Below are 14719 nucleotides of genomic sequence, written 5' to 3' on the forward strand. Positions count from 1 at the left end.
TGCAAAGAGTCTAGATTTTGACATTGTCCTAATGTGGGGATGGGAATTTTTTTTCACATTTATTGAAAAGGAAAAGTTTCCTGCCCAGCTCTAAAAATCAAGGACTTTGTGTTCCCTGTGATCCCCTGTGATGCACCATCTTGGGGAACAATATTTTGGCAGAGTATCCACATGTCCCATTTCAAAGCAAATAGGGAGGTGAGGCTGAGGATAATACTGAAAAATTAGCCCAGAACATCTTAGTGGTTAAGACACCTTCAGATCAACGTTCACTTAAGCAGGCCATGTTTTTGTAGGCATTGCGAGCCAATGTGTATAACGAATGAAGGGCTATCCTAAACCAGTTTTAAGAGACGTCTCACTTCTGACTTCTCCTCTTTCTGGTTCTGATATGTGAGCTGCTCTGAGGATGGACTTCTGGTCACATCCTGTTGAAATAACCCATCTGACCAGTAAAGGGCCCAGAATGTATTCTTCCCCAGTAGGGGAGACATTCCTTACACTAGAGGAATCCCTGTGTGGATTCTCTGGTCTGTGTAGTGCAGGAGATCAGACTGGAGGATCATGATGGTCCCTTCTGGTCTGAAATGCGAGTATTTGCAGCAGTTGGATATCAGCATGTGTAAGGTCCCGATCTAAGCACTTCGTGTTGTGTTGATTTGCAGGGAAGAGAACAAAGGTTCAGGGACTTGCTTTTGGGGTCATGTGACCGATCAGAGTTTTAGGATGAGTAGCTTGCTTCCATTAATGCAGAGGTTCTCTGAACAAATCTTTTGGTGGCCTCAGAGTGCGGCTACCAACTCTTGCTGGTGGCTGCTCTCACACTTTTTTCTAAAATACTTAATTAGCTGTAGGAAAAACAAATATTCATATAGACACAGCCAAATGATTGTAATTTATTTATTGCTAGCTAGTAAGTCTGTTGTGAAAAGTGATATTAACAAACATACAAGAATCACTCTTCACAGCAGACTTACTCAATGTCAACAAGCCTGGGGACAAATTAAGGCCTAGATTGGGGGGACTGGGGAGGCAGTGGAGGGCTGGAGTCCGAAGCCCTGTGGCCAAGCCTGCTGCCCCGCTGTCCTGCCACGCCAGGCCCAAAGCCTGAACCCCATCACCCTTGGGTGGGAAACTCACAGGCTACCTGGTCCTCCAGTGTTGTGCCCCAGGTATCTCCTCAGGGGGAGCAGGGCTCAACCACTGCTGGTGGCCCCAGCAATCAACACCAAGATGGTGAATCCAGGAGCAACAGGAAGGGGCTGTTACTTTGGCCCCCCCGCTCCACCCTAATAACAGCCCAGGAGGCTGTGGCTGCAAGAAAAGCTCCTGGTGGCGGCATGCGGCATATGCTGATTGCTCACTGAGGGGTAATGAACTTGCCCCATGTCGTCTTTTGGATAGAGGTGGTGGAGTTAGAACTAAGCCAAACGTGGGATACCCACTCTCCCTGTGTTAGGTGCAGTATAGAGCTCCCTTAAACTGCAGGTCTCCTTGCAATGAGACTCTCCCTGGGGAGATCGTTTCCTGAACATCTTGCGTAGATGTATAAATGTCTTCTGCTTTATAAAATCAACCTGTCAGTTCAGCTAATTGTTGGTGGCTAGCACAGTGTTCTCCCCAGCCCATTTTCTCTGCCCGCCTGATCCTGCAGTGGTGATGTGATGCTGAGTTTGTGCCCTTGCAGCCTTTCTGGGGTTGGAGCACGGGCTGGAGCATAGGACTGAGGGGGGAAGAGCTCAGATCCCCATGATGAGGCAGTATGGGCATACAAACTAGAACATTAGACAGGAAATAGCAATTAGCTCATTTAGACCCCCATCCCCAGGCCAGGATTGCTCCTTAGTATGTTTCCTAGTGCTGTTTGATTCAGCTTTCATTGTCTAGTGTTGGGGCTTCCACCTGTGCCTTGGGGAGGTGATTTCACAGCTGTATTCTTACTGTGAGGCACTTCAATCTGTAGTTTCCTCTGGCTGAATTTATGCAAGTGAGAGAGTATGGAGGAGCAGTCACCAGCCTGAGGCCCTATGGCATGGTCTCGGTCTCAGCAGGGAAAACGATCTGGACAGTATACTTTGTTGCCTGTGGAGTGGTTGTGATCCTGACTACTTTGGAGCAGATCAAGAGGACAGCAATAGTTTAAATGTTGTCTTCTAACTGGGGCTGCTCCTGACCTGTCAGTGCTGGACAGACCTACTTTCCTCCTAGATGCCTCCAGGTATCTTTGGCTTCCAAACCACCGAACTGCAGGTGGCCTCATGGGGGTCTCCTGCAAGAGCAGCAAAATGCTGTCTGGCCAAGAGAATACCTAGCTCCTATGCAGCTCTTTTCATCAGCAGGTCCCAGTATGAAGGTCAATATCATTGACCCCATTTTACAGATGGGGAAACTGAGTAACTTGCCCAGGGTTACCCAGTAGGCCGGTGTTGGTGAGACTAGGACCCATATCTCCTGAGTCCCAGTCCAGTGCTCTGTTTACTAGGCAACGCTGCCTCCCTATGAGATCTCTCTGTACTGTGTCCAGCAGTGGAAGGGGAACCCTTAGGGTCTGATGGTGCCCACTTTGACCTCCAGTGACTAAGCTTTCTGTTTTCCCCCAGCCCTGGGGATTTCCAGCTCGTGAGTTCCTGCGAAAGAAGCTCATTGGGAAGGAGGTGTGCTTCACTGTGGAGTACAAGACCCCGCAAGGCCGGGAGTACGGCATGGTGTACCTTGGGAAAGGTGAGTAGTGGCTAGGGAGCTGCCAGACACACACAGGGCAAAGTGTGCCATGCAGGTAGATGAGGTGATGTGCTGCACCTCAGTCTGGAGATGCTGCAAGTCCTCGTGAACCTGACACCCAGCTGTACATTGCCCTTCCTATTGTGGCATCTTCCATAGTGCAGGCCTCAGGCTGCCATTTATAGCATTTTCACTAATTCTAGGGAAATTCAGGTGTGGGTTCTTACTGGACCTCCGGGCACCCACTGGAGTTGGATGCTGGGTTCCTATAGTGCAGTTTGCTTTGCTGGAGCTGCAGACCGTCATTGTTGAATGTGTTTGGGCTCCAGGCTGCTTCAGGTCATGATGCTAATTGAATTCCCTTAGATTTCCTTTTGCAGCCCTTATTGCCATTATAAATCTTGCGGCTTTAGTCAACCGGAGACAGGCAACGGAAGGGAGTTCTCCTAGCTCCCTTTTCGTTAGTTAGCATCCTTGGACTGTTGTGTGTTGGTCAGTACAGTGAGAATTGATGTTTGTTGCCCATGGTGCTGCTTGAGAACAGCAACTCAGAAGTGGGTAATCTGGCACTTATAAAATGGGAGTAGCGCTTTGAATGCGCCCATTGCCCTTTTTAGGCCGTTGCTTTAGTTTAGCTTTTGAATGTTCTGTAACTTACAGCTTCCTTCATACAAAGCGTCACTGAGCAGCTTGCAATGAGCTGGAACAGCATGCTTAAATGGAGTCTGTTAGGGTCATTCCAGCATGCAGAAAGGGCAAAGCTACCTACGGAGCAAGGGAAAAGGATCTGAGCTGTAAAAGTGGCCCAGCTGCCATAAATATCTGCGGGGCTAGTTCCAGTGAGGAGCGGCTGGGGCTCAAGGAAGAGGAAGGCAAGTTGTGTGGTCTGAAGTTGAGCTCGACTAGAAAACATTTTATGCCCTGAGCATTCATCAGTCCAGGCTCTTGTTTCTGTTCTGCTGATCGCTGAGAATTTAGTTTGTACATCCTTGTCCTTTGCTATGGAGTGGGTCAGAAACCCAACTCTGTGGTGTTTCCCCCCCTCCAGGAGTTTTTGAAAGGGTGGGGGAAAAGATGGTCATACACACACAGCTCCCAGTATAATGGGACCCTGATTCTGATTTCTGGGGGCCTTTGGGTGCTTTCAAAGATTCCCAGGCCAGAAGGGACCACTCTGATCTTCTAATCTGATCTCCTGTATAACACAAGCCGTAGAACTTCAAAATAATTCCTAGAACAGAGCTTTTAGGAAAACATACACCCTTTTTTTTAAAAATGGCTAGTGATGGAGAATCCACCGCAACCCTTGGTAAATGGCTCCAGTGGTGGTTTACCCTTGCTAAGACTAAACTGGGGGGAGGAAATTCGAGCAAAGCTTGGGTAGAGAAGCAAGTGAGGAAAGAGGCTATAAGGTGTTGGGTGGAGAGGGAACAGACACAAACCAACAGAGAGACCACAGACTGACAAGACATGGAGAGAAGCCAAGAATGAGTGTCCAACAAAAGTCAGATGCATAGGAAGTCACATTTTGCTTTTCATTGACAGAGTTGATTGTCAGCAGGTCACAGTTAAAAGCAGTGCACAAGTTGGGCACAGCTTGATTTATTCTTTTAAAATGATAGGGAGTCTGGGGGGCATGAGGACTTTACACAATGACTCAGAGGCTTCTAATTTTTTAGCCCCGTTCTTGTGTAAGCACCCCTTTAGAATGCATATACACGCATGATGGAAATGAGGCATACATTTAACAGTGAGGGTAATTAACCACTGGAACAATTTACCAAGGATTGCGATGGATTTTCCATCACTGGCAATTCTTAAATCCAGCCTAGAAGTTTTGCTGAAAGCTCTGCTCTAGGACTTATTTAGGGGAAGGTCTCTGGCCTATGTTATAGAGGAGGCCAGACTAAATGATCACAATGGTCCTTTCTGGTCTTGGAATCTGAGTAAGGCTTATTCCAAAATGGTGCAGTGGGGTTAAAGACCTTGCAGACTCTAAGTAATAGTTGGCCAGGTCAGCATTTGAATGGGAGACCTTCAGAGAGCTCCTAGAGGATGCTCTGGAATGAAACACACTGGTATGCCCATGGTACTATCGCTTTCCTCTTCTCTGAACTCCAGGTGCACATCAGTAGTAAAAATGAAGGGCACTGACGGAAGGACAGCCCTGGATGCCTTCCTCTCCATGCTACATTTCCCTTCCTTTCTTCTGTTCTCTCCATTCTTCGTTCACTATTGTCTGTTTTGCTTATTCCCTTTGACTTTACTGCTTGTTGGGTCTCTGTGGGCAGAGGCGCTGACTTTTGGTTTTCCCCAGGGGTGCTCCACCCCTTCCCCCAATGCCCCACACTCGCTCTACCTCTTCCTGCCCCTACTTCGCCCCCTCCCGCTTCCTCCAAGCCCTATCCTGAGTCACCAATCAGCTGTTTGGTGATGCCTCTGATTAGCTGATCGGGGGTGACACCAAATTGCTGATTGGCAGTGATGCCACTGAACAGCTATGGCTGGTGGGTTCTGAGCACCTACTTTTTTTTCTGTGGGTGCTCCAGCCCCAGAGCAGCCATGGAGTCAGCCCCTGTGTCTGCGGGGACAGGAGTTCTGGTTCACGCAGGGAGGTGGCTGAAGAAGCTAAATAGGACTGATCTCTTGTTGCCTAAATAGGGCAAATACATTTTGCTTCCCCTCCCTCTCCATGCTGGATTAGTTAGTTCCTGCTCCTCAGCTGTCAGTCCAATGCACAAGGATCTTAAGTGTCCAGGGGAGAAGGCTGAACCCAAGCCAATGTGCAGTAAGCTGCTGGGTCACTGTCCAAAGCGGGAAAGGATAATGCTAACCAGACATACAGTGCTGTTCTAACCTAGCTGTAGACTAACAGGAGCATAACTTTTATCAGCCTTCAGAGTGTCTGGGTCACTAGTGAGTCTTCAGTCTTGTCCATCTCTCTGCATGCAAGGGATTGTTCCCTGCTAAACCTGTGTGTTTTATGCTACAGGGCATGAACCAACCTCTAATGGGCACTTGCAGGAAATTTTCCCTGGAGTCAGGTTGTCCCATCACTGCTATTGCCCCAGCCTCTGGAGCAGCTTGCAGTTGGTGACAGGACATGGCACTAGATGGACTGCTCATCTGATCCAGTCTGGCTGATGCTGCCCTTAGGAGGGAAGGATGGGTATCGTGTTTAGGGCACTAGCCTAGCACTTGGCAGACCTAGACCAGTTCTGTGCTCTGGTACAGACTGCATATGGCCTTGGGCGAGTCTGTCTCTGGGCCTCATTTCCCCCTCCTGTTCTACCTTACAGGGGCGTGGGAGGATAAGTGCATTAAAGTCTGAGACATGGGGGCCAGATAAGAACTGTAGGTTCTTACAAGTCCCAAGCATTGTGGTTTCAACCCCTTCCCTAAAGGTTGAATGCATAGCCTCCTGCATCTTGTGGTTGGGAGTCTTCACCAGTGCTCTGCTCAAGTAGACTTCCTTAATGTCCTCCTGCCGCCCCTACTTATTCCTCTTTGGCTATGGTAACCCCTTTGTAGTCACCTATTCCCACTGTTTTCAGGGCTTTCCTCTGTAGTGGTGTGGTCTCTCACTGCCCATGTCTGATCTCCACTCTGTTACTCTTTCCTGAACTCCCATCTGTCAGTCCTATCTAATTCGCTAACACCAGTATGATCCAACTTGAGTTTCTGCTCAGGAGAGGCCTGGAAATTGAGTCCAGGCCATGGCAGGTACAATGCCAGAAGTGGGTATAGGGAGCGCCTGTCTTGCCAGCATGCTCAACTCCTTCCCCACAAACCAAAGGACCATTCACTCTTTGGTCTCTCCCAGGCCTTCCAATAAGGGGCTGCAGCTGTATGTAACCTGTTACCAGCCTGCCAACAGTCACTGCTATTGGTTGCTGTTGAACCAGTGACAGAGATAAGATGCTGCCTTGCCAGTGTCTGAGCTATGCAGCCTATCACACAGGAATTGACAGACTGGATCAGACCCATAGTGCATTTGGCCTGGTCTCCAACAGTGGCCAGCACCAAATGCTTCAGAGGGAGGTGTGAGAACCCCCTCAGTAGTCAGTTGTGGGATAATCTGCCCCCATAATCCTTTTGAAAAGCTGATGCTATGACTGACTCCTTGGGAGAGGACCATTGTGTCTCTAACTCCCTGGTTTCTGTACCAAATCCATTCTTCTGTCGGGAATCCTGGAGTGTTTGTGTATTATCAGAAGGCAGAAGCAGAGTGTATAGTCTGCTGGAAATAAATCTTGAAAGGATTTTGTTCTGAAGTGACACTGCTATCGGTTTAAGTACTCTGTTTCAGTGTTCTTCCTCCTTGTTCTCTGCCACAAAAGATTTTTATGACAGGCTTCCTGTGTAGGTGTCTCCCTTATTGTTAAACTGTGTGACTGGACAGGATTTAGATGAATAGATGAAGCATAAAATATTTCCTGATGAAGTTTGTCAAGATGTCAATATAATTAACAATGCCAAAACAGCCTAACCAGGCAGGTGCCTTCCTCCAGCTGGATTCTAGCTCTTTATTAGTGGTCAGAAGCCTGTAATTTTTGTAACTTGTTCTTAGCTTTGGGCTGAGCAGAGTGGGAAAAGCACACACCTTATGAATTGGGAACACCCCAGCTGTAACCTTAGAACCAAGATGGATTTTTCCTCCCCTTCTGGTCCTCTTTTGAGGATGTAGCATCACTTATTTCTTCTTTTGGATGGCTTACAGGAGAGTTTTCCCCCATTATGAAGAGCAAAAGGATTGCTACAGTTCTAGAAATGTCTGAGGAAATCTGACATGGATTCATTCTGAATGTACCTAGAGCCAGAGGCTGCTGCAGCCTCATCTGGGTAGGCCATGAACTTGGGGGGAGAGCAAAGCAAAAACCTTACCCTTTCAGATCACCAAGTTGTCAGTTCCTGCCAGTTACTAATCTGCCCCCTTCCTTGCCAACAAACTGTTCCAGCCTCTCAGACTGGAGAGAACCCCATGTCTGAGTCGGTATCTGTTCTGTGGATGCCAGTCAGACACGCCCTCGGATGGTTGTGGTCAGGTGTGACCCATCACTGCCATGTTAGCCACAAAGTTGGCTGTTGATTCTGCACAGAATCAGTGTTTGTACGGCTGTGTTTTGTTGTAGCAGTTGACGATCTCACCCTTTCCTGGGACAGCAGCGTTTGATTAGAATTCTGTTTTTTTCTGGTGGCATTTCAAAAGCCCCTTTGATCCTGTTGCATATAATTACCTCCATATCCTATGCAATGGCTTCTGCTGCAGAGGATGGCCTGGTCATGTATAAATATTTTTTCCAAGACTGATGTGCAGCTCTTATGTCAGATTTTTCTCCCTTATTCTTTCCCTCTTCCCCTGCCTTAATTGTCGTCAGAGTGGCATGCCCCATACATTTTTATCCTTGTGCTTTGCTGACACCAAACTCCTCCTTGACAACCAGTGCCTGTTGTATCATGGTGCCACCAGACTGGCACTTTTGATCTAGGTGTTCCCTGGGACAAGTGACACAGTGGTATTGGTGATCTGTGAGACTGGGGCTCCTGAATCACTTCAGCACTTCCAGGAAATCTGCCTGAAGTGGCCACGTGGCAGCTGCTAGATCCTGTTTTCTGGCCAACCCCTCCTTCACCTCTGAGTATGTGGAGGGATTGTCAAGGTGGTGGTTTGGAGGAGATGGGTATCAAACTCCAAAATGACTGGGTGAAAGTGGTTAGCTGGGGAATTAACTGTCAGCTGTGAACAGAGGTTCACTTATGCTAAAGTGCTTTTCATGCTTTTTGTGGGGGCAGTGATCCATATTCCATGTGGGGGTGGTGGTTTGTGATGGTGAAAGTTGTTAATGGTAGCTGTGGGGACAGAAGCCCCTCTAGAGCTCAGATGGCACAGGGCAAAGTTCACTCTACTGTCCTCCCCCCCTTCCCTGCCTTGCCAATATTGTTCCGTTTACTATCCCATTCAATCCTTGGCTTTTCAGCCAAAATTGCCAGGTGCAGATGCCTGTTGCTGGTAATACCTTCCAGTCTTCACTGAGCTGGGGCTGGATTTGAATAGAAAACATTATAGGTTCCATGCTTGCTTAGTGGCCACCATGCCAGCAAGTTTGCCTGTGAATTCCTTCTGAAATTAGTGAAGCATTATGCCTGTTCTACTAACATCGTGCCTTGTAAACATCTAATCCACTAACGTGTAGGCCAGTGGTTCTCAAGCTATTTACCATCGTGGGCTGCATATGCAGGTCTCTGTTTTATGTGGGCCGCAGCCACACAATGTGTATACTACCTGTATGGCCCTGAGGATGTCACATGAGATGCAATTGTGTGCTGATTGGGCTGCAAGCAACCCATGGGCTGCGGGTTGAGAGCTACTGGCGTAGATGGACAACGGAGGTGCCAAGGTGTGCACATAACAAGCTAACTCTCCATCGAAGTATCTTTAACCTTGCCCTCCCTTTGCCTCCTTGTTTGTTGCTTCCAGTGGTTGTCTTGATTGATATTTCGGTCACAAGTCTTTTGTCTATAAAAAGCCTCCTGTATAACTGTCTCGTCCAAAGAGATGCTATGCAGTGACAGCACTCGGAACTTTGCTCTCAGTGAATCTGATTTCATTTCTTCCCCTCTTACCAGACACGGCTGGGGAGAACATTGCCGAGTCTCTTGTGGCGGAAGGCCTGGCCTCTCGCAGGGAAGGAATCCGAGCCAATAAGTACGTATATTTTCTGCTCTCCTCTAAACTTGTCCTGGGGTTCAGATGTTTTGTGGCACTTGACTTTCCCAAACAGCTTTGTGTTGATGACAGGACAAAGCTGTTGATGAATTACTTCCTCACTGCTGTTCTGGGACCAGCTGTTGATTGAGTTCTAGGCTTTATGAAGTATGGTGTTGGGTGTTTTATCTCAGGCTATTCTAGTAACTTCCCAGCTGCAAGTCAATGGGACTTGTGCTCCGAAGTGACACCCTTGGGTGCCTAAGTATAGGCTTAGGAGCCAGACTTTAGGGTATTTTTAAACATTTTAGCCTGTGATTAAAAATGTCAATAACTTAATGTATTGGAAGGCCAAACTTGTAACTCTGAAGCAGTTTATTTGTGAAGTGACAAAGATTTAGGTATGAAACATTTTGCTACTAAACTGGTTGGCTTGCTGGGAACAGGCATTCCAAAATAGCAGCTCCCCCCTCCTTTGGGGTCATGGCAAAGGGAGGGTAAACAAAAAATCTCTTCCCCCCCAGGCTTCTCCTATACTCAAGAGCTTCTGAAAATGACACACATCTCTAGCTGCAAAGCAGCCTCTTTGAGGCTGTCCTGGGTTTGCTCTGTCAGAATGTGCTGATGCAATGGAAGATAACACTGCAATTAACACAGATTTTCCCATCTCTGTACCCCATAGATGCAACACTCACGCAGCCCACATGCATGCAGCCCTTGCTGTCTGCCAGGATGCACACTTATGTTAGAGCCTTGAAGTTGACATGTTAACTTTCTAGTTTCCCTGTCCCATGTCTGGAAGTGATATCCCCAAAGCTTTCATGAGTAGCTCTTTCACTGGCCATCTGTTGGGAGACCCAGGATTTTAACTACAGGATATCCCAGTATCTCCCCATTGCATCCCTAGGCGTGGGTTATTGTATTACATGGGGTGTGAATTGTCTATGGAGCTGTTCTATATGTAGCTGTTGGATGCTATTTTATCCTTTGTCGGGTTGGAAGCATGCCTGCATCATTTCCTCAAGACAGTTACTGGCACGCTTGGGTATCTTCCACTGAAGGTTTTCATAGTACAGTCTGTAAACAGGTATGTTGAGTAAACATTGCCCATATTGCCAAGGGTCTGGATGTGGCTATTTTAGCTCCAGTCTTGCCAATAAAGAAAATTCTGCAGTGCCAGGCATTTCCCAGGAGAGCTGGGGGCCCTGAATTAAGCTGCTCTTGCTCTTGGTTCCCTCTTTCAGGAACCAAGGCACTAAAAGCTTTCTTCTAGTGATAGTACTTGAGGTGTGTACAGTAGTGCTTTGCAATCCCCCTGCTGGGGAGGAAGGTATAATCCCCATTGTTTCCCTATCTGCAGTAGGTAATGACTCCCCCAGCGTCCTCCAGCAAGGCGGTGCCATGAGCACGGCACCTCTGCAATGCCTGATGCCCAGTTTCTGCTTGGTCCACTAGACTGGGCTGTCACTCAGGATCCATTGAGCTCTGTGGTGCAGACCTCATTGCCTGACTCACCCCAGAACTACTGGTCAAATATAGACTTGCATTTAGATAGTGCCTTGTTTCCTGAAAGGCTGCAAATGGCTTCCCAAGCTATAGACACAACTCACATCACCCACTACTGAAACACAGCCCCTTCTGAAGTCTTTTCTATGCTAGAACAAGTGCGAAATGCCCGTCAGGCCTGAAAATGCATCAGCTCCCCCACATACATCTTCCAGTGGGGAAGAATCACCATTGTGATTACACTTTCGCTGAGCAAGGCTCTGCACCACTGCATCCCATCCTGGGTGATTGCACCAACGCAATTCCTGCTTCGGCATGAAATTCTAGTGATGCAGCTGCAGCAGAGCCCTGAGTTCTCCCAGTGCAATCCCACTATGTTACCTGTGGACATGGCATGGTGTGTGCACCTTAAACAGGAGAGTTAGGCTGGACTCAAGACCAACACAAAGTTGCAACAGTGCAGTTTTCTGTTGCCAAGCTTTGGGAAGAATAAGGCAGTTATTTAACTGAACCCAGCAGCATAGCTGTTCAGAGCACAAAGTGAAATACTGTGCAATTAAAATGCAGGGGAAATGAAAGGCCAGGACACCAGGATTAATGCACCTCTTGGTCATGCTATGAGATCCTTAATGACTGTAAGGGTCAATCCCAGTGAAGAATGGCTGGTGGATACAAATCAGAATCAACTAACAAACCAACTTTTGTTTAAATCTGAATGGTTCCCAAGTTGCAGTTCTTTACTTACCATGCTATCGGCTATGCCTACACTGCAGCCGGGGGTGCGATTGCCGCTCATGTAGACATACCTGCACTACTTAATCTAGCTAGCTCACTAAAAATAGTGAGGACAGGACGCCCAGGCTTCAGTGTGAGCTGCACAAGCCCCCTGGGTACCTACTGGCATTGCTAGCATGTGCCACCATGTCCTCCCCATTGTTTTTAGCAAGCCAGCCAGTAGAGCGAGTGTGGGTGTGGCTACACGACTGCAGTCAGTCACGCAGCCCTGGTTGCGCTATAGACATACCCCTAATAATACTCATCTTGCATTGCTAAAGTGGATGTTTGAATTCCTCACTAAGATCTTGTCTACGCTATAGGTTACTCTGGAATAACTTTGTCGTTCTGGGGTGTGAATAATCCACCCCCCTGAGCTTTGTAAATTACCCTGACCTCAACACCAGTGTAGACTGCGCTATGTTGGCGGGAGAACTTCTCCCAATAACATAGCTACGCCTTTTGCGGAGGCTGTAGATAAGCTGACAGGAGAGCTCTCGGTGGTTTAGTCTCCCCACCACAAGCGGTGCAGATGCAGCCTTATATTCCAATTTTATGCAGACTTATTCTGCTAGAGTGTCACACTTAAAATGCTCATCTGTGCTGAGAAAGACCAGTCCAGAGCCTCACTGATATCCTTGCTCAGAGAGGAATGCAAACATTGTTTGGAAATCACAGGCTATTTGCCCACTATCACCACCCTCTGAGCCACCAATTGAGAGCTTTCAGAGTAGCAGCCGTGTTAGTCTGTATTAGCAAAAAGAAAAGGAGGACTTGTGGCACCTTAGAGACTAACAAATTTATTAGAGCATAAGCTTTCGTGAGCTACAGCTCACTTCATCGGATTCAATTGAGAGCTGAAATGCCTCAACCAGACTGTACTCCTATATTAGGAGTTGCTGTTTTCAGGCAATGGGACTTGTGCTCTGAAGTCACACACTTGGGTGCCTAAATATAGGCTTAGGAACCAGACTTCAGGGTATTTTGAACATTTTAGCCTGTGAATAAAAATGTCAATAACTCAGTGTATTGAAGGCCAAACTTTTAACACTAAAACAGTTTACTTGTGAAGTGACAAAGATTTTGCTACTAAACATTTTTAATACAGTTTAGTCCCTGATGCTGCAAGCACTTCCACACATGCTTAACTTTCATCACATGCTTACTCATCCTGAAGGGTTCATGTGCGTGAAGTGAGTTACCTCCTTGTGTTTGTGGGATCAGGGCCTTACCTGTCAATATGTTCTTTGCCGCTACCAGTGTTTGTGTAATTAAAGAAGGGACCCAGCCAGAAGTGGCATTTTAAAAAAACCCGCTTTTAGTTCATTGTAAATAGCTGGTACACAGCCTCTTTTAACCTCTGTGCCTTAGGCAACTTCTTGCCACAGACTGTGGAGAACAGTGTGCTGCTTGCCCCTTCACTAACAGGAAGGCAGGGCGTTCAACTCAAGCCAACAGACATCACACGCTGCCTTGAGTCGTCTTTCCTATTTCATCAGGCCTAGGTGAGAGGTGGCGTGGCATGTCTCGGAGCCAAAGGGAGAGGCTGGGAGAGCTTGGTATGGCACAAGTGCCATGAGCACTTCCCACCTGATCCAGACATGGACTACATCGCACTTTGCATGAGAAGTTGGAACTCACAGCCCCTCCCTCATCGCTGGCTCCTGTTTAGACCCCAAGGCAGTTTCAGGGGTCGGGAAAGCAGATATGGTATAAAGGAGCACCTTAGCCATCATCTCACCACATCCAATTCAGGATCAGTCCTTTACCAGGATCAAGGAATTTAAATCACTGATTTTTTTTGTTTGTGTTTTAATGTTGGGAGAGGGCTTGGAAAACTATTTTGAAAGTTTGCTATTGCAACCTTAAAATTTATACTAAACAAAATAAAGGGTTTTTTTAAATGACACTATGGCTGGGTCCCTCATTTAATTACACAATACTGTTGGAGCCAAAGAACATACTGATAGGGAGGCCCTGATCCTGCAAACACAAGGAGGTAACTCACTTCACACACATGAACAATTCCTTCAGGAGGAGTACTCGTGATGAAAGTTAAGTGTGTGTGGAAGTGCTTGCAATGGGTGTCTGGGTCCTATAGCCTATTTCAGGCTATGAAATAGGCTGCTCTCCTGATGCAGGAAAGGGACCCTTTGGCCCTCTGGTGGGAGCAGTACATGGCTTTACTGCCAAGCTGTGGAAAAAAGGCCTCCGACTCCTGAGGCTGGCTTTCAGCTTGCACAGTGCCAGCAGCCCAGTGCCCACGCAGAAGGAAGAGCCATGTGGTGTTGCACTGGTATAGGAGAGTTTCTTTGAGTGTCTTGCTGGAAGTGTGTCAAGCATGTTAGTGGAGTGGCAGTGCTCTTGGCTGACAGCTGCTCTTGTTATGAAATGATTGCATTAATAAATTGGCTAATGAATCCAGAACAGCTGTGGCTAACAGGCTAGATATCCCTGTGTTCAGACATGGTAAGGTTCCTTTTGCCTCCATTCATGTTAAATAGAGCTGAAGCTGCTCATGAACTCTTTGCTGAGAGGCTTCCATGCACTTTCGGATTATCTCCATTTTGCGAGAGAAGTGAGATGTGGAAGTACAATGTGGTGCAATTTGCAGCGCTGATATCCGTTGGCTCCTGTTAATTATGGTAACTGTTCAAGGGGGTGAGTGAACCTGAGATCTGTCACTGCTCTTCCTGGCTTGTGCCTTATGGGAGCGCTTCCAGTATGCACTTCAGACACTTGCTTTCATTGCGGCAAGGTCTATATCATGCTGTATCAGCGTGTACAGCAATGGCTTGGTACTCTGTTTGGTTAGCTCTAGCATCCAGGCATGGATGCTGGCTCTTCCTAGCCTAGTTGGAAGTTGACTGCGGTGTTCACTTCTACTAAGCTTCAGAAGACAAGCCTGCAATTACTGGAACCAGGCTGGTGAAACCAACTCCCTCTGCAGTCCAAGTGTTCCCCAGTCTGTGGCAGTCCAATCATTAACGCAGGGAGTCTGGGCTCTTGGAC

General features: G+C 47.5%; 1 protein-coding gene across 3 annotated transcripts in view; it reads left to right on the plus strand.

Moving 5' to 3' along the window:
- SND1 (staphylococcal nuclease and tudor domain containing 1) overlaps positions 1-14719 on the plus strand; it is a 504867-nt gene that overhangs the window by 25629 nt on the left and 464519 nt on the right. For all 3 annotated transcript variants that reach the window (XM_038374172.2, XM_038374179.1, XM_043500168.1), the window contains exons 3-4: positions 2601-2721; positions 9349-9427. In XM_038374172.2, coding sequence (XP_038230100.1) covers positions 2601-2721; positions 9349-9427 — 200 coding nt within the window. The remainder of the gene's footprint in view (positions 1-2600; positions 2722-9348; positions 9428-14719) is intronic.

The sequence above is a fragment of the Dermochelys coriacea genome, chromosome 1 (assembly GCF_009764565.3).
Source record: "Dermochelys coriacea isolate rDerCor1 chromosome 1, rDerCor1.pri.v4, whole genome shotgun sequence".
Lineage (NCBI taxonomy): Eukaryota > Metazoa > Chordata > Testudines > Dermochelyidae > Dermochelys > Dermochelys coriacea.